Source organism: Paroedura picta, chromosome 5 (genome assembly GCF_049243985.1).
Source record: "Paroedura picta isolate Pp20150507F chromosome 5, Ppicta_v3.0, whole genome shotgun sequence".
In the NCBI taxonomy this organism is placed as follows: Eukaryota; Metazoa; Chordata; class Lepidosauria; order Squamata; family Gekkonidae; genus Paroedura; species Paroedura picta.
The window spans coordinates 43,071,448-43,094,881 of record NC_135373.1 but is presented as its reverse complement, the minus strand read 5'-3'; the positions used below and the strand labels follow the sequence as shown (position 1 = coordinate 43,094,881).

General features: G+C 47.4%; 2 protein-coding genes across 7 annotated transcripts in view; one reads left to right on the top strand and one right to left on the bottom strand.

The window, feature by feature from the left end:
* On the top strand, positions 1-4,287 carry LOC143837553 (interferon alpha-inducible protein 27-like protein 2A). 2 transcript variants are annotated; one of them, XM_077337532.1, is made up of 6 exons: positions 7-230; positions 1,162-1,211; positions 1,515-1,564; positions 2,229-2,261; positions 3,201-3,362; positions 4,029-4,287. In XM_077337532.1, the coding sequence occupies exons 3-6, from the start codon at positions 1,558-1,560 to the stop codon at positions 4,103-4,105; spliced, it is 279 nt and encodes a 92-aa protein (XP_077193647.1). In that variant the 5' UTR covers positions 7-230; positions 1,162-1,211; positions 1,515-1,557; the 3' UTR covers positions 4,106-4,287. The 2 variants fall into 2 exon arrangements, with proteins under 2 accessions (XP_077193648.1, XP_077193647.1); XM_077337533.1 differs by lacking the exon at positions 1,515-1,564 and having other exon boundaries at positions 1-230.
* A 2,208-nt stretch (positions 4,288-6,495) lies between these two features.
* LOC143837552 (zinc finger MYM-type protein 4-like) overlaps positions 6,496-23,434 on the bottom strand; it is a 52,377-nt gene continuing 35,438 nt past the window's right edge. For all 5 annotated transcript variants that reach the window (XM_077337528.1, XM_077337531.1, XM_077337529.1 and 2 more), the window contains exons 14-29: positions 22,928-23,100; positions 22,394-22,574; positions 20,446-20,589; positions 19,824-19,861; positions 18,613-18,757; positions 17,751-17,872; positions 16,978-17,146; positions 16,353-16,406; positions 15,445-15,624; positions 15,090-15,184; positions 14,305-14,476; positions 13,744-13,895; positions 12,194-12,305; positions 11,571-11,819; positions 10,081-10,207; positions 6,496-9,127 (exon numbers count right to left, since the gene is read on the bottom strand). In XM_077337528.1, coding sequence (XP_077193643.1) covers positions 8,920-9,127; positions 10,081-10,207; positions 11,571-11,819; positions 12,194-12,305; positions 13,744-13,895; positions 14,305-14,476; positions 15,090-15,184; positions 15,445-15,624; positions 16,353-16,406; positions 16,978-17,146; positions 17,751-17,872; positions 18,613-18,757; positions 19,824-19,861; positions 20,446-20,589; positions 22,394-22,574; positions 22,928-23,100 — 2,321 coding nt within the window. In that variant the 3' untranslated portion in view covers positions 6,496-8,919. The remainder of the gene's footprint in view (positions 9,128-10,080; positions 10,208-11,570; positions 11,820-12,193; positions 12,306-13,743; positions 13,896-14,304; positions 14,477-15,089; positions 15,185-15,444; positions 15,625-16,352; positions 16,407-16,977; positions 17,147-17,750; positions 17,873-18,612; positions 18,758-19,823; positions 19,862-20,445; positions 20,590-22,393; positions 22,575-22,927; positions 23,101-23,434) is intronic.

Sequence of the window (23,434 nt, the reverse complement as noted above, 5' to 3'; positions counted from 1 at the left end):
CCCCATCCACACCTCCCTGAAAGAGAACCGGGGAAACCCGATTTCGCAGCTTTCGAGTCTTCTCTGGGGACAGGGCTCTTCCCTGGTGCGAGTGGCTGGTCGAAATCTGACGCCGGCAATCTCTGCGTCCCATTGGATGAGGCCGCTGGCTGTTATTTACCGCCTCCCCCCTCCCACGCTTTCAAAAGGCACCTCCCGGACCCGGCCATTCCTGCAGCTTCTGCTGAGCGGTAGGTAAGGCGCTTCTGGCAGCAAAACGGAGAGAAGGGGGTGGGGTGGGGGGCGACCTAGGGATGCCAGCCTCCAGGTGGCACCTGGGGAACCCCCAGAATTACACCGCATCCCCAGATTGCAGGGATCATTTCCCCTGGAGAAAACGGGGTGCTTTGGACGTTGGACTGTAGGGCCTTGCATCCCGTTAAGGCCGCTGGCCTCCCCAGGCTCCAGTCCCAAATCTCTTTGCATTTACCAGCTTGGATCTGGCAACCCTAGGACCACCTGAGCTGCAGCCTCTTTTCTACCCCCTGCCCCCCCCCTCCCCCGTCCAGGCTGTTGAGCCCTGTGTCTGGCTTTGGATACCTCTCTATGGGGCTGCGTGGACACAGGGATTCTCTGCTGAAGCTGGCTTGCCGGCTAAGAGAGGCGTTGGCTCCTCCCCTGCCTCTCTTCTTTTGGCTTGTGGGAAGGGCCGCAGGGAGGCAGAGGGAAGGGAGGGGAACATCCACGGAGTCATCTTCTCCAGGAGAAAAGATCTCTGTAGGCTGGAGATCCGCTGTAATTCCAGGGAGACTCCGGAATAGCTGAGTCAGCCTTTTAGGGTCAAGTTGTTTTGGAACTAGCAATCCCTTAGTTTCACGTTCCATGGCCAAGGGAGACCTTGTCGGTCATCTGGACTCCACTAAGCTGACCATCCTGGAAAAGATTCTTAAGCAGCTCTACGATGCCTTTTGGATTTTCTGCAACAAACAAACAGGTTCCTCCATCCTAAACTCAGTGAACTCAGCGGGTTTAGACCAAAATACCTTTGCGTAGTCTTGCTCTAGAATGTAGCTGCCCCTTTGCAACGTGGGCAGAGGGATTAAAACGGGGTTGTGGGTGAGGCTATAGGCCCGGATTTTTCTCCTGGATTACTCTAACCATGTATCTGATGTCTCTGTCCAGGTGATTCGACTCTGACGCACAGTCTCGTAGGGCAGGAGAAACAATGCTGCGTAAGAAGGCCAGGTTTTACCTCCCCTAGTCTTGCTCTGGAATGTAGCTGCCCCTTTGCAACGCTGGGCAGAGGGATTAAAACGGGGTTTGGGGTGAGGCTATAGGCCCGGGTTTTTCTCCTGGATTACTCTAACCCAGGGGTAGTCAAACTGCGGCCCTCCAGATGTCCATGGACTACAATTCCCAGGAGCCCCTGCCAGCGAATGCTGGCAGGGGCTCCTGGGAATTGTAGTCCATGGACATCTGGTGGGCCGCAGTTTGACTACCCCTGCTCTAACCATGTATCTGATGTCTCTGTCCAGGTGATTCGACTCTGACGGACAGTCTCGTCGGGCAGGAGACACAATGCTGCGTAAGAAGGCCAGGTTTTACCTCCCCTATTCCCCAGATGGTTCACAACACTGCTTTTTCCTTGATTCAGACTGGAGGCATGCTTCTCTCCCAAAAAAGATGTGTGCATATTTTTTCCTTAAGAACCCCAGCAGGGGAAGGGAGGGGGACTCGTCGCCTAGGAGCAACGTTCGGAAAGATGTTACCTGAGCCGAACAGTTCCTTATACACACATGGATAACTTCTACTCACCTCCCTTCTGAGCAAACAGGTCTATAACTTGACTGATAAACTGGAATCATAAGTCTTAGCCTCACTACATTGACAGTGCAATCCGAAGAACTCTTTCCCGTGAGTAAGCCCCACCAAGTAGGACAGAGTACCCTGGCTTAGTAGACTGGGGGGGGGGGCGCTTCCTAAGCATGTCCACCCAGAAGCCAGCTCCATTTTGTTTGCATTCGTAGAATTCCATCCTTCCATTGTCATTGACAGCTGTAAATGTCTCTGCTGCATCTTCAGTAATGTTTAAAAATAGAAAAATATCAATCCTATAGAGGTCTCTCTGCTGCTGAATGTTGCAGAGAAAGGACTTTTAGCTAACATGGGATAACTGCTTTTACCACCAGTTCAGATTTCGAGTGCTTGACATGGGATCCATTTCTTAACACAAGTCTCTTTTTCCTTAGCCAAACTTGCTGTTGGGGCTGCAGCTGGCCTAGGTAAGTTTCTAGTCAATCGGTACATTCTTCTCTAACATGACTACAAAACAGATTTCCAGCTGGAGGCCCTTTCTGGAATATGTTTGCACCAATCAGTCTTTTTTGCCCTTAGCAATAATAATAGTAATAATAGTAATAATAGGGTTGTAGTCCTATTATCCTGTACTAGTCGGATCGCATCAGATCTCAGATGCTAAGCAGGATCAGTACTTGGACGGAAGACCACCAAGGAAGACTCTGCAGAGCAAGGCCATGGCAGACCACTTCTGTTTGCCTCATGCCACTAAACAGTACACTTTAATTTAGCAATAATGCCTTAAAAAAATTAGTTGCTCAGTATCTGTGCTCCTAGAAGGCTACTGTCAGACTTGGGATGAGGTATTGCCCAGTGAGGAACTAGTCAACAGTGCTGGTTTGGTAGCCAGTGGTTAGAAGCTCCTGAATTTGCCAAGCAGGCAGGCTTTCTCAAAATTCATGGCTGTTTGTTTTTAGGTGGCCAATGACCAATAAGCGGGCTAGTGGTGGTGGGTCATGTTGTCAATGTGTGGGTGATCTAGGGCTACCCTGTAGGATTTTCAAGGCTAGAATTGAACAGAGGTGGCTTGCCATTGCCTTCCTCTGTGTAGCAAACCTTGCCTTCCTTGTGGTCGCCCACCCAAGTACTAACCAGGGCTTCTGATGAGATCAGGCTACCTTGGGCCATCCAGGTCAATCCAAGCAGATGAATGCAGCCTTCTAAAGCAGGGGTAGTCAACCTGTGGTCCTCCAGATGTTCATAGACTACAATTCCCATGAGCCTATGGGAATTGTAGTCCATGAACATCTGGAGGACCACAGGTTGACTACCCCTGCTCTAAAGAACAGTATCACAGGGACTGAGCTTTTTTTGTTGTTTGAGGTCGCTGTGATGGAGCTAATCTGGCAATTCTTCCTATGCAGCAATTGCCACCGTGGGAGTCCCTGCAGCAGTTGGAATGCTGGGCTTCAAGGGAGCAGGCATAGCGGCTGGATCCATCGCTACAAAGATTATGTCGGCAGCTGCCACTGCCAACGGTGGCGGAGTGGCTGCTGGGGGTGTCGTGGCCACTTTGCAGTCAGTCGGTAAGGAGGAAGCGGGGGTTGGGCCTCTGAAGATGTGCATGCCAGAAGGGGTGAAGCATGTTTGGAATTTAAAGAACGGGGCAGGTGGCACTGCAAGATGGCTGGCATGAGATTGCTGGGGCCAGTCACAAAATGGCTGCCATGGGGGGAGCTGGGGCCAATCACAAAGCATGGCTAAATTCTCCTAAACAGTAGGAATTTGTAAACCAAGCATCTTCCTGTGACGAAGGCACCTTTCTGAATGGGCACCATCCATGCAGACCCAAAGGTCTTCCAAACCCTTTTTGGTACGGGGAGGTGGAGAAAAGCCAGGCCGGGCTCCTTGGTCTGAGGAAGAGATGTTTTGATGAAGCCCATCAGGGGGCATTGGGAAGCACAACAGTTTCACCAAGATCGTCCACCTCCAGGTAGGACCAGGAATTTTCCTGGAAGTAGAACTGGTCCCCAGACTACAGATATCGATTCCTCTGGGGAAAATGGCTGCTCTGAAGGGTGGACTTTATGGCATCACATCCCTGCTGAGCCTCCCTCTCCAAATGTTGCCCTTCCCCAATTACTGCTCCCAAATCTCCAAAAATTTCCCAGGCTGGAGTTGGTAAGCCTAAATTGTATCGTGTCACGGATCACTGGATTACACTCATGGTGTCCCTTGATTTTTCTGTCCAGGCGCAGCAGGTCTGTCTTTCGCTACGAAAGCTGCCATAACTGCTGGAGGAGCATTGGTGCGTGCCATTCCAAAATGAAGGATACCAAGAGAGCAGTTCTCTGTGTTTTTAAGAGAAGCAGCAGCCTTTGGAAGACTGAAGCTATGTACAAATGTGCAACGCTTGACTTGCTTTAGGAAAATGTTCAGGAAAGGGTCCAAATCTGTGTACTCCAGTGGTTACGCTATACAAAACCCAATAAAGCTTTGGTGAGAACTTTACTCATGGGGCTTTGTATGCATATCCTGCCTTTCTTCCTAGTGGGCACCCGAAGCAGCTCACATCATACTCCTCCGCCCCCTTTGATCGTCACGACAACCCTGCGAGGTAGGGCAGCCCGAGAGTCTGACTGGCAGAAGGTCACTAGCCAGTTTCCAGGGCACAGTGAGGATTCTGTCCTGGGCCTTCAAGATCAGGGGTAGTCAACCTGCGGTCCTCCAGATGTCCATGGACTACAATACCCATGAGCCGCTGCCAGTGAACACTGGCAGGGGGTCATGGGAATTGTAGTCCATGGACATCTGGAGGACCGCAGGTTGACTACCCCTGTTCAAGATCCTAGTCAGGCACTCTGACCCCGATCCCAGAACAATGCAGATGTGAAGAGGCAAGCAGGCCCCATGTCCACCATGCTCTCCCAACAGAGAAGGAAGGGGTTGCATTATTTTCTAAGCAAAATTTCAGCTGTCCATTAAAAACAGTGTTGTGTGGGGGGTAACCTCTTCCATAAGATTAGAGGTCACACAGAGAAGCTAAAGGGTGGGAGATTTGGGACAGACAAAAGGAGGCATTTCTTCACAAAGCACATAGTTCATTTGTGGAACTCGCTGCCACAAATTCCTGGAGGAACAGGCTATCAATGGCTACTAATCATGATGGGTCTCTGCTCCCTCCAGTACCAGAGGTCAAATGCCTTTTAAAACCAACCTCCTATAAATCAGCATTAGAGGAGAGGGTCTTGGGGAGAACAGGCAGAGTAAAGCTCTTGCTGTCTTTCTGTAGTTGGGCTTCCTAGAGGCAGCTAGTTGGCCGCTGTGAACAGAAAGCTGGACTAGATGGGTCTTTGGTCTTATCCAGCATGGCTCTTCTATGTGGCTTTCTCCTGGGGCAGATTGAGTGGTTCTGTTCTTGTCTGGAAAAACTAAAATCTCCCCCCACCACCACCCCATTGAAGAAGACCCCACTGCTCAACAACCCAGCTCTAAGGACACCTTATCATTCATTCCCACCCTCCGCTGGCTTCCTCTTTCCTTTATTAGTGTTTTTATTAACATTTCATAAGCATTAAGATTTTTTAACCAGTCACCAGTCTAGGAAAGGTGAAGATACTTGTCAGTTGCTTTTGGGAAATACACAAAAAGGCTATCAGGTCCACCCTGTCTACACTGTTTGTAGATGCTAAGATCAGTAAGGCGGGAGGGTCCACTGCAGGAGCCCTGGGGAGTACTTTTTGGTGGTACATTTAATTTTGACTTCAATAGCACTTTCTACCACTATAGTTTCCTAGGTCCTCATGCCGGGATGCCTATTTTCCAATCCTCTGACAGAGAGGCAGACAAGAACAAAACAAAACATATTTTTTTAGGTCATCCATTTTACTCTGTTTCCATTCTGTCCAGTGAAAGTTGTCCCCCCCCCTTCTGCAAGTCCTTAAACTAAAGAAAAAGCAAAATAAAATTCATTCACTTCTGCTATTTTGATTGCTAGGCAGGCAAAACTGACAATGAATGTAGGCAGCCCCTTTCCTGGTGCCCAAGCTATCCTGCCCACAACAAGAACAGGCATTAGTCTAGAAGTCACCAATTCAAGAGAAAGAAAAGCTGGGTTATATAGCTTCCTTTTCACTACCTGAAGGAGCCTCAAAGTGGCTTACAATCTCCTTCACTTCTTCTCCCCACAACAAACACCCTGTGAGGGAGGTGAGGCCGAGAGAGCTCAGTCAGAACAGCTCAAACAGGAGGGTGACTGACTCTAGGTCACCAACTAGGCTGCCTGTGGAGAAGTGGGGAATCAAACCAGATTAAGAGGCCATCGCTCTCAACAACTGCATCAAGCTGGCTATTGAACAGTTGCATTCTTAATTGGCAAAACATCAACTGGGCCTTGAAAAAACTATCCCCCCATCCACCAAACCAAGCTGAATACGTTTTTTTTTTTTTTTTAATGATTTAAATTTGAGAAGCCTGTTTTTCAAGCCTATCAAATTGATTGTTGAGTTTATGAATTTACTCTGGGGATTTCAATCAGCCAGGGGGAAGAACAAGCCAGCACAGGGATTTAAACGGGGGCGGGCATGGTAAGAAGTGCTCCATCAGTTCTGCAGAGCCCTAGTCTCATCTCAGCTTCTTAAATAGGCCAGACCCCGCCCACTTCAAGTAAACAGGAAACAAGCAGCGCTCTACAGGCAGAAAGAAAACTGAACTCATCCGTCATATACAAATATACTGCTTTATTCTACGGGAATCTGTCTGTTAACTTCTATCAAGGGAAAACCCACAAAAGTTTTTTTTTTTCTTTTCCATTTAAGAATTCAACAAGATGGTTTGGACATTTCCCTTGCTTATTCATTCCCTGAAGAAAGAAAAATTAATTCACACAATTTCTAAGGAAAAAAAAATAAACCATCTGACAGACATAAATAGCTGCACTTCGGAGGAACTCCCCACCTACTGTGGGCTTTCTCAATTACAGATTAGTATAAGGACTCTGGGCAAACTTACATGCAACCAAGACACCACTTTGTAAATTTTTTTCTTTTTTTAATAGCCGTACAATAAATGGATCGTATCTGTCGTTTAAAAAAAAAAAAACAAAGTTGGATTTAGGGGGGAAAAAATTGTGAGGGACTTTCTTTTAAACTTCAAGGAAACCATATTTCCTGTGAAAAGCCAGTTAGCAGTGTGTTTGCTATTTAGCTACGTATTCATACAGCTACAATGGGATGGGGGAGAAGGTCGGGAGGAAATCAGCATTAAAAACAGGAAAAATTAACGAGCTTCAAAATCTAGGACTTTTGATGGAGAGTTTATGGCCCAGTTTCAATTCTTCTTCCTTTCTTTTTGAATTTAGTTTTAGTTCAGGATATAAAATTAAATTGGGGATCTGTGTTCAGAAATTACCAACATTGGGGTGAGGTAGGAGGAAAGAGAGACAAGAGATTGTACAGAAATTGAGAGCAGGAATGGGGGATACAAAAAAACAAACTTATTTCACACACTTTTCTGTATTTAAAAAATACATTAGTGAACTTCATTACAGGCAGGAACAGTACTACCAAAGACACAATGGCGAAACTCTAAATCTTCTGCTTTTATTGTTACCTTTGTTACTGCTAAAAAAAGAAAACCTCAAACGCGAGCGCACGCACGCACACACACACACACACAAAAGGAGGTTTTGTTCAAAGCTGTTGAGATTTTCAGGGTTTTTGTTTTGCTTCTTAAGAAAAACAGAACTCTGTTTTAGAAATCTGATGCTTGGATAAAACTGCCAGTATATACAGTTCTTTTCTTTTAAAAATAGTCTGAACTGAAACGTTATCACTGAGATGTAACCCCCCCCCCCAAAAAAAACCTTATATTTAAGAACATGGTGAAATGCAGTTAACAAGGTGAGGGATGAAGGAAGGGGATTTCTACCTGGGGAGAGCAGTACAGGTAACAGAAAAGAGAGGGTGACAGACATGCCATCGAAAGTTCTCTTTCAGATTTAGATATGTTTTTTTTCCCTGTGTCTTTGGAGGGCAAATAGCATGGACAGGGGGAAGGAGAGAGGGAAAACATCCTTTTCTTTTCAAAGAGAAAAAGACTTGGAAATGAATTTTGGAAAAAGCCAGAAGAGCCCTTCCATCCAGAGTAGCAATGTATAGATATCAAGAAAGAATTCCAGACAGGATAGAGGGGAACGTGAAGCTGCCAGGGAGAAAAAGGGACCTCTTGAACTTACGTTTCCATGCACCGTGGAATTTGACAGTGGGCAGGGTTGGGGTGTAGGGGAGGGAATTCAGTGGCAAGCCTTGTTCATGTGTGGACACTCAGGAATTACTAGTCTTCTAATAAAACAATTGGCTTGACTTACAGCAGCCGCCCAGAGAAGGGCGCAACAGAACCACCATCTGAAAAACCTGGGAATTTTGCAGCATCCCCTGCCAAGTTCTGCCCAGTAACAACAGAGTCCTTGCCCACCTCCCTTCCTGCTTCTAATCAGCCTTATTAAACATCAGATCCAAGTTAAAATAAAACAAAACAAAAAGGGAAGAAGGGAATGGAACTGGCATGTGTGTGCGTGTGAGAAAGAGACAGCGTTTCCACTGATTTGCACCTTATCACACTCTGCCCTGCACCATATGGGAAATTATTTGTAAACTCTACAAATCTGTCATCAGCAGCCAGGCCACAAAAACCAGCCCAGATTGACCCTAGCTCTCGTTGCTTCCATGGTTACAGGGAAGAGGATATACACAACAGGTTTCCTTTTAAGGAACAAAAAATCCATAATCGGTTTTTATCCCCAAACAAGCACCACTGGTGGAGGGGGGAGGGAAGGGAGGGGGAGGAATAAGTATGAAGTTCATCTTAAAGAGTGTGTTTTTCAGGAGCAATCCCCAGCCATTTAGACTTCAGTTTCTTGCGCCTTCTTGCTGTTTATCTGTCCTTTGAGATTCTAGGTTGCACTCCATTATGGCTCACACAGCACCGCCCGAGAAGTTTCTGGTTGGTGCGACGAGACAGAGAATGTTCCCCAAAGGCTTCACAGTTTGGTGCTTTCGCAAGTTGTTATCGGAAAAGGGGAAGGAATAAAAAATAAAAACCACAAAAAAAGAGAGGGAACGCCACCTCCTCCTCCTCCCATCTTTAGTCTGAAAGTTCAGGATCAGAGTCCTCCGGTTTGACTTTGGCAAGCTCTTCATGTACCTCCCTGACCATAAGGATGCGCGTTAACATGATGTCCAAAGTCCCGGGGTCTATTGGCATAGTGGAGTACCACATGGGGCTATTGGGGACACATGAACGCTCCGGCTGGAGGTAAAAGACATCGCTTCTCTGCTTCACGCTTTCGGAACTGTTTGGAAGGGAAGAAACAGGCCTGGTGAAAGGGGGCAGCATTAAGACATCCCCAATTAGAACACAGATGCAAAAAGAGTGCTGTACGGCAGGGGTAGCCAACCTGCGGTCCTCCAGATGTCCATGGACTACAATTCCCATGCAAATGCTGGCAGGAGCTCGTGGGAATTGTAGTCCATGGACATCTGGAGGACCACAGGTTGGCTACCCCTGCTGTACGGTAACCCAAGGAAAAGATTCCTGGTGACCCATAAAGGGCCAGAGCTTAAAAGCTAGCTTAACAAGGGAAAGTGAAGGGATATGGGTACTGATCAGCAGCTATTCCTCCAACACAATGCTGGACCAATAGAGCAGTATCACAAAACCAACACATAGAAAAAGGGAATAAAATCATCCTTTTTCTCCCCAACACGTCATTAATCTTCAGTGCCGTTTCCCTCCATCTCAAAATAACTCATAATCATCCTTACGGGTTTCACAGATTGTTCAAAGTGTTTCACGTCAATAAACCTTACAGAAATTAAGAGGAATCATTCCCATCGGGGCACAGCAGCTGCCTCAGGCCCCCAAGTGAGTTTGCAGCAGAGGTGATATTTGACCTAGAGACTTGAGGCAGCGAGAGGGACCTTTTATACAAAGTGGTTGCCCCCTCCCGGAGGGGAGGCTTCTGTCCAGAATAAGCTGTGAGAGAGGAAGATCTCCCATGGGTGCAACTGACTGGGCCTGGGGCTACTGCAGTGATGGAGCACAGTCCGTTTTCCTTCTCAGACTGGGAGGGGGGTCTGTGAACTTAGCCAAGGGGAAAAGGCCGGCAAGAGCTAAAGCCGGAACAGCACCCTTCTGCCATGCCAGGCCGCAAGCCTTCTCCCCTTCTCTGAGCAGGAACTGGGCTTGTTTGAGAAGGATGGGAAAGGAGGACTGGAAATAAGGACTTGCACAATCGTCGCTCACCATTTTGACAAGTAGAATTCATAGAGCCGGACTGGACACCTCAAAGGGTTATCAGTGTTCTCGACCATCTCCACAGCTATTGGGACCTCGTCGCCCTCGTGGCGTTTTCTTTTGCCGACTAATTTATCTGGTGGGGGAAAGAGGGGAGAAGAAACAGGGTGACGCCACAGAGGCCAAACGACAGTTACTTTGGACAGCCAAACTGACAGTGGCCGCGGCTGCGCTGATTATGGTTCCTTGCTAGGGAAAGAAGTGTTGTTTTTATACCCTGCTTTTTTCTACCCGGAGGAGTCTCAAGGTGGCTGACAATCGCCTTTCCTTCCTCTCCCCACGAACGTCACCCTGTGAGGTAGGTGGGGGCTGCTCCCTCAACATATAAGGTTTTTCTCCCTCAATGTACAAGAAGAATCTCAATTTTTTGCACTGATATTCTATTTAACATTTTGGCTGTTGGTGTTAAATGATGGAGACATTCAAGCCATGAGACAGCATAGCGTAGTGCTTAGAGTGCCAGACTAGGATCTGGAAGATCGTATTTTATCTTTCTTCAAGGAACATCTCTCCCAATTCTCCCCTCCTTCATTCACAGGCTCATGACCACTGTGTGTGTGTGGGGGGGGGGGCGCATGTTCAGCTGAATGAGAGAGACTGGCTCAAGGTGACCTAGTTAACCTTATGACTCAGTGGGGACGGGGGATTCGAACCCAGGCCTAGCCCAGCCCTCTTACCAGTGTAACATGGGCTCAGTGGGGTTCAGCAGTGTGCTTAGTAATCCTAGGGACAAGGAACTTAGGAAGAAAGAGAATCTTACAAAGAAGAGACAATCTGCCTGTCGTGGACCTGCCTGCGTACACCTCGGATGAGGAAGTGATAGAGGAAGCTGGTCCCAACCCACCGATGCTGCAGGAAGACCCACCAAACAAGGTGGAGGCTCCATCCAGTGCAGATGGGGAGTCCCAGCCTGCAGTCAACCTGCCATGTGCTCAGCCTCACCCCTGGGGGCACCAGAGCCCTTGGAATGCAGGAGAAGGTGGGCCTGGAGGGAGGCACAGGAGTGGCACAGTGGTATATGGTTGGCAATTCAGCACTGGGCAACCTCTGCCAGCAAGTTGGAGTCACTGCAGGATTGGGGTTGACAACTCTGTAGGCTGCCAAGTCACTGAAGACTTGCACCTGTCCCTGGGTGGCTGGCAGGTTGAGGAATCACACCTGGCCTTGAATGACTCCTGATAAAAGCAACCAGAAAAGGGAGAACCAATGTGGAAGCAGCCTGTCCACAATGTTTCTGTGCGGCAGCCTTCTGAATGCTTTGTGCTTTTTGGAACAGATGCTTGGGTTCTTGCATATTTGAGCTTTGATCCTGGACTGTGTTTGGACTATGCCTCTTGCCCCCAGGGGCCTGCCTGAACCAGGGCACTGCCCTTCCATCAAACACAGCCACCAAGGCAACACCAGGCAATGCCACACAGCCCCGAGGCTTAACTACACACCTGATTCTATCTCCTGCTTTTGGAAAGGAGGGAAGAACCGTAGGTAAGTCAGCTTAGTGTTGTACTTCAAAGTCCGGGTGCGTCGCATGACGTGCGCAAAGGACAGCTTCATGTGCTCGCTGACGTTCTTCAGCTGGAAGTATTTGGTGTTGAAGAACAGCAGTGTGTTCAGGAGAACAATGGGGGAGTAGGCGCCCAGCTGCTTGCACTCCCATAAATGCTCCTCTTCGATTCTTGAGAACATGTAACCTGGGAGGGAGGGAAGGGGAAGACCCATCAGTCGTGGATGACTGGCCAATTTCTGATAGTCTTCAAAAGACACTGGGCGAAACAGAACTTGCTCTTTGGAAGAGTGGCACTTGTTAGCCAAATATACCAAAAAACACACACGAACTGGTGCTTTAACTGCTAAAAAAATCAGGCATATTCAGTCATGTGTTAAATTTTTTTTTAAATGTTGGAACAATACAGGGAGTTTACTTTCAAAAATGGGGGGAGGGTAACACAACACTAAAATCAGCCTGCCCCTGATAAACTAGACACCAGCATCTCCTTCCCGAGGCAGTATCAGGCCCCTGGATACACGGTGAACATTCTGCACAAAACAAAGACAGCAAGCTTACCACTTGGAAGTATTGTCGGCTCCCAGATTTTCAACAGTTTTGTGAGCTCGATCATGAACCTGGAGTAGGGCTCAGTAAAAATGTTGTCTATCCTGCCATTCTCAAACAGGTACTGCCAGGGAAGAAATAAACAATGGCATAAGCTGGTGCTTGATGTAGAAAGAGGCTGACAGATTCCGTTCTGTTCTTTCCTTTGAAAACCGGGAAGTCATCCCATCCCTTCAGTGGGTCCACAGTCTCCTTTGGGGACCAGAGAGCACTAAGGTGCTGCTGTCACCCCTATGTTCCCAATTTCTAATGCACAATGACAAAATGCTGAGTAGGATCCTTTGGCTGTGCAGCAAAGTCCTCACCATGGGTGGAGTTTCCAAGAGGCTTGCTAAAGGCCCGTGTAACTTCTGGAAGTAGTGTCAGAGATTTTTCTTCTTTGCTCAACCAGGGACACAACAAAAAGGTATACTGTTTACTTGCCCACCGCCTTTGGAATGGGGCAAACTATGCCCAATTCAGCAGACGAAGAACCACCAATTCCAAACACCTCTGAAATGCTCTCATTGGAGCACAGCTTTAGGAAAGGAGGGCCCAGCTTGGTCAACATGAAAGGACTCCATTCAAGCCTTGGTTACGTAAATCAGAGGTCCCCAAACCTTTGGGCCTGTGGTCACCTTTGAAATTTTGAGGTGGGGTGGTGAGGGCTGCCCCAAAATGGCTGCCTCAGCTGTGGTTAAAGGGAGATACCAAAACATACCTATGGAACAAAGGATATGTGCCTGCCATCTTAGTGAACCAGAAACAATTATACGTATATTATTAAACTGTCCACTATTTTTCACATAGCGGTCACTCCTAATCAGGTGCAATTTGCAAGCCCAAAATGATCTAACTGTAGATGGGACACAGTATCTATTAGCCAATAAGACCCCTGAAATAACAGCATGTTGTGGAATTTTTAGCTATTGTTTACCAGAGAAAGATTCAGATACATTGACTGAGACCTTCACTATACACCACAAATTATTGTATATATCTTAAATGGAGCAACTTCCTAAGTTTAGGCATGCCAAATAATTGGTATTTATTAGTTTCTATTCAATTTTACTGTGGCTAAAACCTCTTCTTTTAGTACGCCAGTAAAGGAACTGTATTGTGTGGCTGCTTCAGGAGGTGGAACCAAATACAATACTTCCCTTTCTGTTTTGCAAGAGAATCACAGGAGGTGAGTGAAAAGGAACAAGGGAATCATGGCAAGCAGGAAGGAAGGAAGTTACGGGTGAATTTAAAAGAAGGAAAACCTCAAGAGGGAACCACAAGCCCTGTCCTTCTGACCCACCAGTGGCTGTGGCTGCTTTCCGTGCAAGTCCTGCTTCCAACGGCCCCACCCACTTTCTGAAAAGCCTGGCAGGCCCAGGGGAACTACCGGTAGGCACTATGGTGCCCACGGATGACATGCTCTGGAAACCCAATGTAAGCAATCCCATTTGCTGGCCACTGCCCAAGGCACATACACAGAAAGGAAGGACTGGGTAGCGGCCCTGAGGAAGAAGGGTTACCTGCTGAATTCCAAGGCACAGGTATAAAATGCTGTCGGGATCATACTTTTCCCCATTTGGTCGCCGCACCTCCTGGATAAACTGGCACAAGCCAAAACTCAGTTCCGAAAAAGAACAGGATAGGATGTCTTCTTTGAGCTTCACGGGACGCACTGCAAAGAACACAAGTGCCCAGAATATCAATGCTGACTTTGCAGATCAACTACTGCATGAGCAGAAATGTACAGATCTTAGTGACACAGTGTGAGGTAACCCTCAGAGTGTTAGGCTAGGACTGGGGACACCTGGATTAAACTCAGCCCAATAGTTCAAGTGTGCCTTGGCCCAGTATCTTCCCCTCAGTTCAACCTACCTCACAGGGTTGCTGTGAGGATACGAAGGGAAGCAGAAAACCATGTACCAGCCCTGATCTCCTTAACACGATCTGCCCCCGTCCAATTCAACATTCATGGATTATACATTTCCAAGATCATCTGGTGCATATCAATTCCCTTATCCCATCACCCCCTAGAATGATTCTGCTGTTTAGTCCAGGAAACTCCCTGTCCCAAAGCATGTTACCTCCGAATTTCAAATCTCCTTGGTCTTCCTGCGCATTTTTCCACTGAACCCAGTTCTTCCAGGCATTCACCCCATACATGTACTTGAGACTCATCCCGGAAACCGAACAGCCAGGGTAAGAGCTTTGCATCAGCATCCGGGGCTCCACAGCCACTATGGACTTCTTCCTCCCCTATTGGAGACCCAAACAGTGTGCAAATGTCTCACCAGAGCCACACCAAATATTAACACAAAGACAGGTGGGCACCTGGACCATACCCACCAAAGTCATCTATCAGGACATCACCAAATGCTGGAACCCAGACCAGATCTGGTCACCCCTAACATGCTCAAGCCCCTCAGAACTTACAGAATCCAGGAGGGGGAACAATTTCAGAATTGTTCCCCTATTCCCTATGACCTCCACCCTGTATATATTTTCCGGACTTTCTATTGGGAGTTGTGATCAATGTGACTCAGGATGCTAGGAATTGGTAGGGAAGGAAGGAGTGAAGAGAAGGGGCACTCCATCTTCCCACTCATCCCGTCCGTCAATTGGGGCCCATTTTGCAGACAGGATATGAAAAGAGCCATTAGGTTTTCCATACCCTTGATTACAATAAAGGAGTAAGGAAAAGAGGGCTGAGAATGAAGGAAGGTGGAGGGGTGGGGGCACAAAAGACAGGGGTGAGATGAAGAGGGAGGATGCCGTCTTTTTACCCCAGACCACTGCCCTACCCAGGAAACGCCAGGGGCTGTTTCCAAGAAAAGGTGCACGATAGACCCAAGAAGACAGTCCTCCATACCCTTCTTTTTGGTTGTGGGAAGCCATCCCTGTGTCTCCGCCTTGCTCGTGCACGTGAGTGAAGACCTAGCCCTTTGCTGATTGGGTCAAAGGAGTCTAGTTGGGAAACAAAAGCAGAGGTTGAGCATAAGCTTGGAAGCCAGAACAGCAGAACCGGCGACTGACATAGCTTAGGAGGTGTGTGGGACAGAGTGATGGTTCCCAGGACAATCAGTCGGGAAGCCTTGCCTAAAATTTAATTAACTTTGATAGCAGATTAGTTACTTGCAATTATGGGCACAGAGAACACACGCTTGTTGCTCGGGAGAGGTTGCACACGTCACACTTGGGTGCATTTCCCGTCACGGCTGACAAACCTGAAGGGAAGTCAGCCTCCAAGTCCTGCTCCAGCTCCCCCTTGGGGAACTGCCTCGGCTCCGGGTCCGGGTCCGGCACGGCGTTTGAGCGTAAGGCATAATGGTTCAGCTCATCTTCCCAACTGTGAGGGGTTGACACCGCTTCGGATTCCAAATCACCGCTGTATGTGCTGCCTTGGTCTGTAAGAGAGTGGGACGATGAGGGGTGGAGCACAGGCAAAAAGAAGACCAAGAGGGAAGTCGGGTCTTTGAATTCCCCTCCAGCATCTCAGTGCCGTTCTTCAGAGGAAGGCCAGGAAGCAACCAGGAATTCCTCTACCATGGCTGGTTCCAGCTCCAGAATAGAATCCCTTTCGCTCAGCTTCTGAATGCCAAGGATGAGCTATCAGAAGGAGGACAGGGAACACCAAGGACTATCTCCGCTGTGCTTGGTCCCAGCTCCACTGAAGGACCCCTTTCAGCTTTCAACTGTCAAAGAATGGTTATCAGAGAGTGGACAGCAAGCAGCTGAGCACCCGTCCAGCCAAGCTAAGATTCCATTCAAATGAAAATCCCCTGCCCAGGGAAGACATGAGCTATGTTTTCATTATCGCTTGTATAGGTTCTCTAATTAGACATAATGGAAGCCTGAGAGGTTGGTCAATAATGCCATAAATAAATAAAATGGTTCACAGTGCTGGTGACTTCGCAAGCACCATCATCACACAAGGGAACAGAATAGAAATTTGTGTGTAGATGTGTGTTTTCATTGAAACCACAGGCTATGCCACAGTCCAGAGATGTCAGAATCAAGTATTATGTTGATTGGTGCAATTTGCATTCCATTCTTTCTCTTAGGAGAAGAGAACTCTCATCCCTACACCACACAAACAACTTAAATGGTCTTATTTGCAAACCCAAGTACCAACCTTTTTCAAATATCTTCGGGTCTAAGAAGAGCTCATGGTCAGAGGTTTGGGAGCCTGCAACAGTGGAGAACAAAATAACAGATGCCAACAGAGCTGGAGTTTTACCCTCACATGACACATTTCCTGCCCCTTCACTTGCCTTCAGCCCTTACACACAAATACACCCCCCTCAATATGCCCAAATCTCAGAATTGCACAGGGGTTTAAAAATAGCTTTTGGGCTTCAGATTTTTTTAAAAAAACCTTCAGCAGCATAACTGCAAGCAGTGCCCCGGCCTTCTAAGCACGCTGACCCCAATGGACTTAGAAGGGAGTAATGGTCCTCAGGATTGCACTATGATTGAGTTGCTTTCTGGAAAAATCAAGGGAACAACTGGCAGAGCCCAGTTTCAGGCTAGGACCGTGAAAGTGGGCACAGCCTCTTGCAGGCCCTGCCTGGGAAAAGTTCCTCCTACCTCCCACCTCTCTCCGACTGCCTCTCACTGTCTCTTCCAATTCCAAAGGTGCCCACAAACTTACAAACCTGGGCTATGAAATAACCCTTCTCACACACAACCACCTTTCCCAGGTGGCTCTCTCTCCCCTCCACCAACTCCTCAAATGCCGTATAAGAAAAGCCACGCACCTCCTCGAGAGTGTTCCTTGTCCTTCTCGTCTTCCGCAATCATTTCTGCCATCTGGAGGAGATCCGCTTCAAAGGGGTTGCCGGAGTTCTTCTCCTTGATTTCTGGAATGGATTCTATCGCCTTGCTAGCGTTCTCAGGGCCAGGGGGGATAAACATGGGAACAGGGACCTAAAAGGGGGTTGGATTCATGGCAGGTGGGATGATTAGGAAGACGAAAGAGCAAGGCAAGTTTTGAAGGCAGAGAAAAAAAAGAGTTCTCTATAAGGAAAGGTTGGCAAGAGAAAGACTTTTCTCCTCTAACTGCCCTGGTTTCCCCACAAACTTTGTAAATCTCTCATCATATCCAGGCAGAAGACCAATCCTTCCTCAATAAGACTATGGCAGCCTTTGACTGACCCAGTGAGGCATGGCTTATTGTTCTGAAGCAAGACTGCTAAATCAGGATCACCTGGCTCAGACTACTTGGGCCTCAATGGTTAAAAGATCCTGAATATGTCTATTGGTGTGCTGCACTTTGAGACACACCCTAACACAGGGGTAGTCAACCTGTGGTCTGCCAGATGTCCATGGACTATAATTCCCATGAACCCCTGCCAGCAAACGCTGGCAGGGATCTCATGGGAATTGCAGTCCATGGACATCTGGAGGACCACAGGTTGACCACCCCTGCCTTAACATACTGAGGCATTTGGGATTCTCAGAGACAGCCGCGAGGCCACCTCTGGTTGGCCAGCCCACCTTCAAAGCCACACTGTGTGTTGACATCACTTACAGGTATTGGCAGTCCCAGTGGAAACGGTGTGTACTGGGTGAACAGATGAAGAGGAACTGGCACAAACACTGGTACAGGAACAGGCACCATAAGGACCTTCGGTGGGACTTCCTCCTCCTCCTCTGTTACAGATCAAGGAAAATTAAAATAAGAAGTGAGGTCCTTGGAAGGGAGATGTTTAATAAGGTCTATCCATATTTCCCCACTGGTTGTTAAGTTTCTTCTGACTACCACTACCGCTACTCCCAATTCACTTTGCCTTACTCAAACTGACAGATCGCCAGGTGACCACTGGGGCTGGAGCACATGCGGGAGAGATTTAAATAAGAGCTGGATTACGGGCCAGCAAATGCAACCTACAACACAAGCCCTTGGCCATAAGCAACATGGTGCTTGCTGGCACCTTTCCTGGTGCCCATCAAGTCTTTTCAGATAGTGAACGGGACCGTGGGCAGACAAGCCAGGCAGGGCTGCTGATTGGTTGTGCAGCTTAAAATAAGGTAGTTTTTGCTTCCACAGCACTAACTTTATTCTCTCTCTCACTCATTTCCCCCAGTGTTGTTTTTAAATTCTGTACTTGAGCTTCCTCTGGGAGGCTAAGCTACAGGCTTAGGAAGGTTTTGGTTCCCTTCCCTAGGATCAGGCCTCTCCCCACCCCGACTGGAAGCCAGCTTTCAAGGATTTGGGTTTAGGATTATTAAGGCCTTGTAAAATTTCGGGGGGGGGGGGGGGGGGAGATGTATGTGGCACGAATCAAAGCCCCATAAGGCTTTGCTTAGCAGAGACTGCCCTGATCTCTTTCCCTGTAGAAAAATGCACCTCTCTAGAAGTGGCCACCGCAATGCAAAGGGGAAACACGCACCTGTCTGGCACTCCTTGTGCTGCGTATGGGGCTTGCAAGAAGTGGCCTTTGTCTGCGTGATGGGCTTGCATAGTAAAGCTTTGTTCTTTAGGAGCCGGGGAGGCTGCGAAGGGGGCAGCTTCAGAGCATCTGTCTGGGTACTTGCCTGGTTCGAAGTCAGAGGAGTGCAGTTAGTAACTCTTTGCCTAAAAGGAGGGGCCAGCTACACAAGCCCAATCAAGGCCAGCCAGTCTTGCGTCGAGAAGCTTAACACTATTTCTCAGCTAGATTTTAACAGGGACTCATTCTGGGTGTTAACATCTTGCACTGCCCATCCCTTACTCCAGCGAGACCTCTTGGTACCACACCACTGTATCTTTTCAGCTTGCTTCATCCTCCACTAGATTTCATACTTCGGCTACCTAATAACATTTGGGAGTCTCTCAATTCCATGCTACGTGAACTGACTCCTCTTTGGAGTGGATGTTGTCTTTGTACCTCCACTCTCCACTCTCCACCCTGTCGTGTATATAAATTGGCCCTGATGGATTTATATTCTTGTGCCTCTGTTGAAGTGAGTGCTGACTCATAAAGGCTATGCTGGAATAAATCTGCTTAGTCTTCAAGGTGCTGCTTCCTCTTATCCAGCTAGAATCTCCCTGCACTGTCAATCAAATCTTCCCCTTTTCTCCTTTCCATTTCTAATATCCCTGCAGCACTGAATACAATCCAACAATCCACCTATGAAGTTCTCACCTGGTTGAAAGCTGGCACCTGTGTGCTCATGCACACACACACACCAGGCCCAACTGTTGTGGTCTAGCACAGGGGTAGTCAACCTGTGGTCCTCCAGATGTCCATGGACTACAATTCCCATGAGCCCCTGCCAGCATTTGCTCATGGGAATTGTAATCCATGGACATCTGGAGGACCACAGGTTGACTACACCTGGTTTAGTGCACATTCAACAATATTGCTGGTATGGTCTTTAATTCCATACAGCTTCCTTTGCTGTGTTCACCCATGTTTATTCTTCTTGTTCGGTTAGCCTGCTTGTAAATTTTCCCCCATTATATGGCAGGACATGCTTACATTTTTTTTCAAAATTAAAATAGGATCACTAGCCCAAAAAAACGTCCTCAAGCTTCACAAAAGGGAAGCAATACAATGCACAGAAAAAACACAAAAGCTGCAATAAATGAATTTTCCTGAAATTTGCGTGGTCAACTTACATCTCCAATGATCTTTGCTGTTACAGTAGGAACGGCACCTGTTAAGTGAAAAAAGGGAGGGGAGAATAGCAGAGTTTATCTCTCCATAATAGTTCAAACAGTCAATCCTCTGTGGGTTCATGAATCTGAGATTATAGTAAGTAGTATTCTTTGACTGTGTCCACAGTTTGCTTGCAATAGTATAAGACTGTTTACTGAATCCCAGGAAGCCACAGGGGGAAAAAAAGACCACTGGAACTAATAAAATATAGGTATCAGAGCAGTTCAGCAGTGGAATAGGCTGCCTAAGGAGGTGGTGAACTCCCTCTCACTGGCAGTCTTCAAGTAGGGGCTGGACAGATATCATGGATAGGTTGATCCTGCATTGAGCAGGAAGGTTGGACTAGATGGCCCCTTCCAACTCTACGATTCTAGATGATTCAAATCACTTCCGGCATGGTGTAGTGGTTCAAGTGTCAGCCTAGGATCTAGTAGGCCCAAGCTTGAATCCTCGCTCTGCCATGGAAGTTGCTGAGTGCCCTTGGGCCAAACCCTCTCCCTCACCATAACCTACCTCACAGGAGAATTAGGGGAGAAAGGCAGGACATACATGAATACATATATATATATATAAAATAAATACCTTGCAAAACATTATTGGAATTTGCTGTGGGCTGGGCAGCCGGCGCGCTGGCGAGGGAAACCACATTGGCAATAACTGGGGTGGAATCCTTCCTGAGAGAGGGAGGAGGGCCTGCTGAGGATGCTGGCGTCATGGAGAGATTTGCTGAGAAGAAGGAGCAGAAAGAGATGAAGCTGCATGGATGTTAATGTGATGTGAACTTGTGTTTGATTCACCAACAAACAAGAGCAGGGAAGGTTTATGAACAGATTACTGAAGAGCATGGTATTTCAGGGATGTCGAAACCCCCCCCCCGCCCCCCATGACATAAAACAGAAAGGCGGCGGGGAGAAATAGATAATCAGACTATGCTTTAATGGTGTTTTTATATTTATTGATGTCAGCTGCCCCAAGCCTGTTTCTGGGAAGAGGTGACGTAACATTTCTACTATACGTTTGTAGCCCACCCTTCCTTGACAGGTAACAACATAGTATAAACACTAATTTAATCAATAAAACCTCTTATATATTACCTCAGACCCTGATTAATTTGAACTGGGGTGGGCTAAGGGTGTTAAGTTCTCTAGAGCAGGGGTAGTCAAACTGCGGCCCTCCAGATGTCCATGGACTACAATTACCATTCACTGGCAGGGGCTCATGGGAATTGTAGTTCATGGACATCTGGAGGGCCGCATTGACTACCCCTGCACTAGAGGGACAGATCTTCCCTTGGTTTCAGCAGTGAGGGTCAGCACTTCTTGATATTCTATTGGGCCTCAAGGTTGGCCCCAAACAGAACACAGAAATGAAAACATCAGTAAACCTTTGAGTCACACATGCAGGTTTTCATTTGAGGCTGCAATCGTACTGATGAACACGTATGTGTGAGCCAGCCCTTGCAACTACCTTGAAAAGGGATTCTGTTGTGGCAGGAGGCTATGGGAATGTGCTGCCAAGACTAAATGAATTCAGACTGCGGGCTTGAACCCCACCAGCTATGCATCCTCCAGCCTAAGAGTGATTCTGAAAGGCACTGCAATTCCACGTTGCAAACAAGTGATTAAACATTTGTAATAGCTATAATTAAAAACAATGACAAACAAGACTCTTGATTGTTCTGATCCTGAATTCAGACAGCCTGTCTCTGTCTTCCTCTTTGCAGGCGGATCCAGTCAGCCATAGCTTGCTTAAATTTGTCCTTTCTCTTTAGGCTAAAGGAAGTCATGAATTTTCCCGTGTTGTTTAAAACAGATTAATTTCTATTTTTTATCAACTCCCCCCATCCCCTCTCTAATATCCATTTGGACATTAACATGTGTTTTCATGACTAACCTGTGTTTTATATTATTTTGCTGGAATGTATTACCAATGTAGGACTGGAATTGTCATTTCCAGTTCAGATTTTTATTGGGAGGGGGGGGGAGAAGTATTGCATGTTATTCGGCAACAGTTCTAAAAATGTTTTCCACCTTTAAGTTCAGAACTGTCTATTAACTCGAAGGCAGAACTAAAGGACACTTCTTCAAGCATTTCAGATTCCAGACATTCCTATTGAACATATGTGAATGGACAATTTTTTCAGCAGAAAAGCCACAAGCTAACGCCAAAATATAATTTGACCTAAACGCTCACATAACCCTGGGCCACTCACAGGACCCCATACTGTAGCCTGGCTGCATTCCGCTTCACAAAAGAGATTTCAGGAAAGTAAGTTTCAGGAAAATATGGACAGCTAGAAGCAGCAATTGGAGCATCCCTCTCTCTCTCTCTCTCTCTCTCTCTCTCTCTCTCTCTCTCTCTCTTCTCTCTCTCTCTCTCTCTCTCTCTCTCTCTCTCTCTCTCTCTCTCTCTCACACACACACACACACACACACACACACACACACACACAAAGTTCACTGGGTGACACATTCACTGATTCAAAATCTGCCCCACAGCAGCTGCTCTCAAGCATGGAAACTTCTCATACCTGTGTTGTTCTGGGAGGGTGGGGGCGGAGGTGGCGGTGGAGGTGGGGGTGGGTCTGATGAGCACTGCTGATTGCAAAACATCAGAATGCAAAGCAAGTTGCAGAAGTGCTTGATCTCCCCTCGCCATTTCAGGGACTCACTGAGCTTCCCCTGCCTTTTGCAGCCATCACATTTGGACATCTACAGAGAGGACAGAAAGAAGGGCAGAGAGAACAGGCAGGAAATTCTCTTTAGAAGGTGACACTCTCGATTTCCTCACCTGTCACCCTCCCATGCAGGCGGCAGTGTGGGTACAACAGGTACAGACTGCTTGCTTTTAAAAGGTAATAAATTTAACCACACTGGAAGTGAACATCAGAGCTGGAGACAGATGCCCCACCACCTAATGATGGTCTAAGGGGGAAACAACATGTCCTGCCACCGCTAGGAAATCCCACCTAAAAACTATGTTCCCAGAATTGCAGACACAGCCCCACTCCCCCCCCCCCCCCCACACACACACCAGGAGACATTTTATCTCCAGAGTGGCTAACCTGATAGAACAAAACCGTGAATTTTGACATGCAGTCTTCTGAGCAGAACTCCTCCACTTTGCCCCCAAAGTGATTCTGAACCAGCTTTGGCGACGTCTGCAAACAGTAGCTGCACATCTTACAGTGGTTCCCCCAACGTTTGGCCAAGTCATGCTTATACAGCAGCTTGCAGCCTAAAAACAAACAAAAAAAAATTGCATCAGGAAGGAGAACGAAGAGCAACCTGGCAAGAATAATCCTCCCCTACATGCAGGCACGTAACCAAACCCCCCACCCACCCACCCCATCCCTGTTTTAACAGAACAGTAATTTCAGGAATGAAACTCCTTTGCTACACAAAGCCTAAAGGTATTTTTCAGAAACCAGCTATGATGCACAGTGCAGCATCTTATATTGGAGAGACGGCTTTTGTTCTATGAATTAATTTCAAAACCTAGATTACAGAATTTAATTAATGTTTATTGTTATATGTATTATATTAAATATCGAATGCTTTAACTCTTGGTG

What these genes read in the sequence shown, in the direction of transcription:
- LOC143837553 (XM_077337533.1), top strand. An exon ending in TGGGGCTGCAGCTGGCCTAG is followed by an intron (nt 2,262 to 3,200) that starts GTAAGTTTCTAG and finishes CTTCCTATGCAG; the next exon opens with CAATTGCCACCGTGGGAGTC. An exon ending in GGCCACTTTGCAGTCAGTCG is followed by an intron (nt 3,363 to 4,028) that starts GTAAGGAGGAAG and finishes TTTTCTGTCCAG; the next exon opens with GCGCAGCAGGTCTGTCTTTC.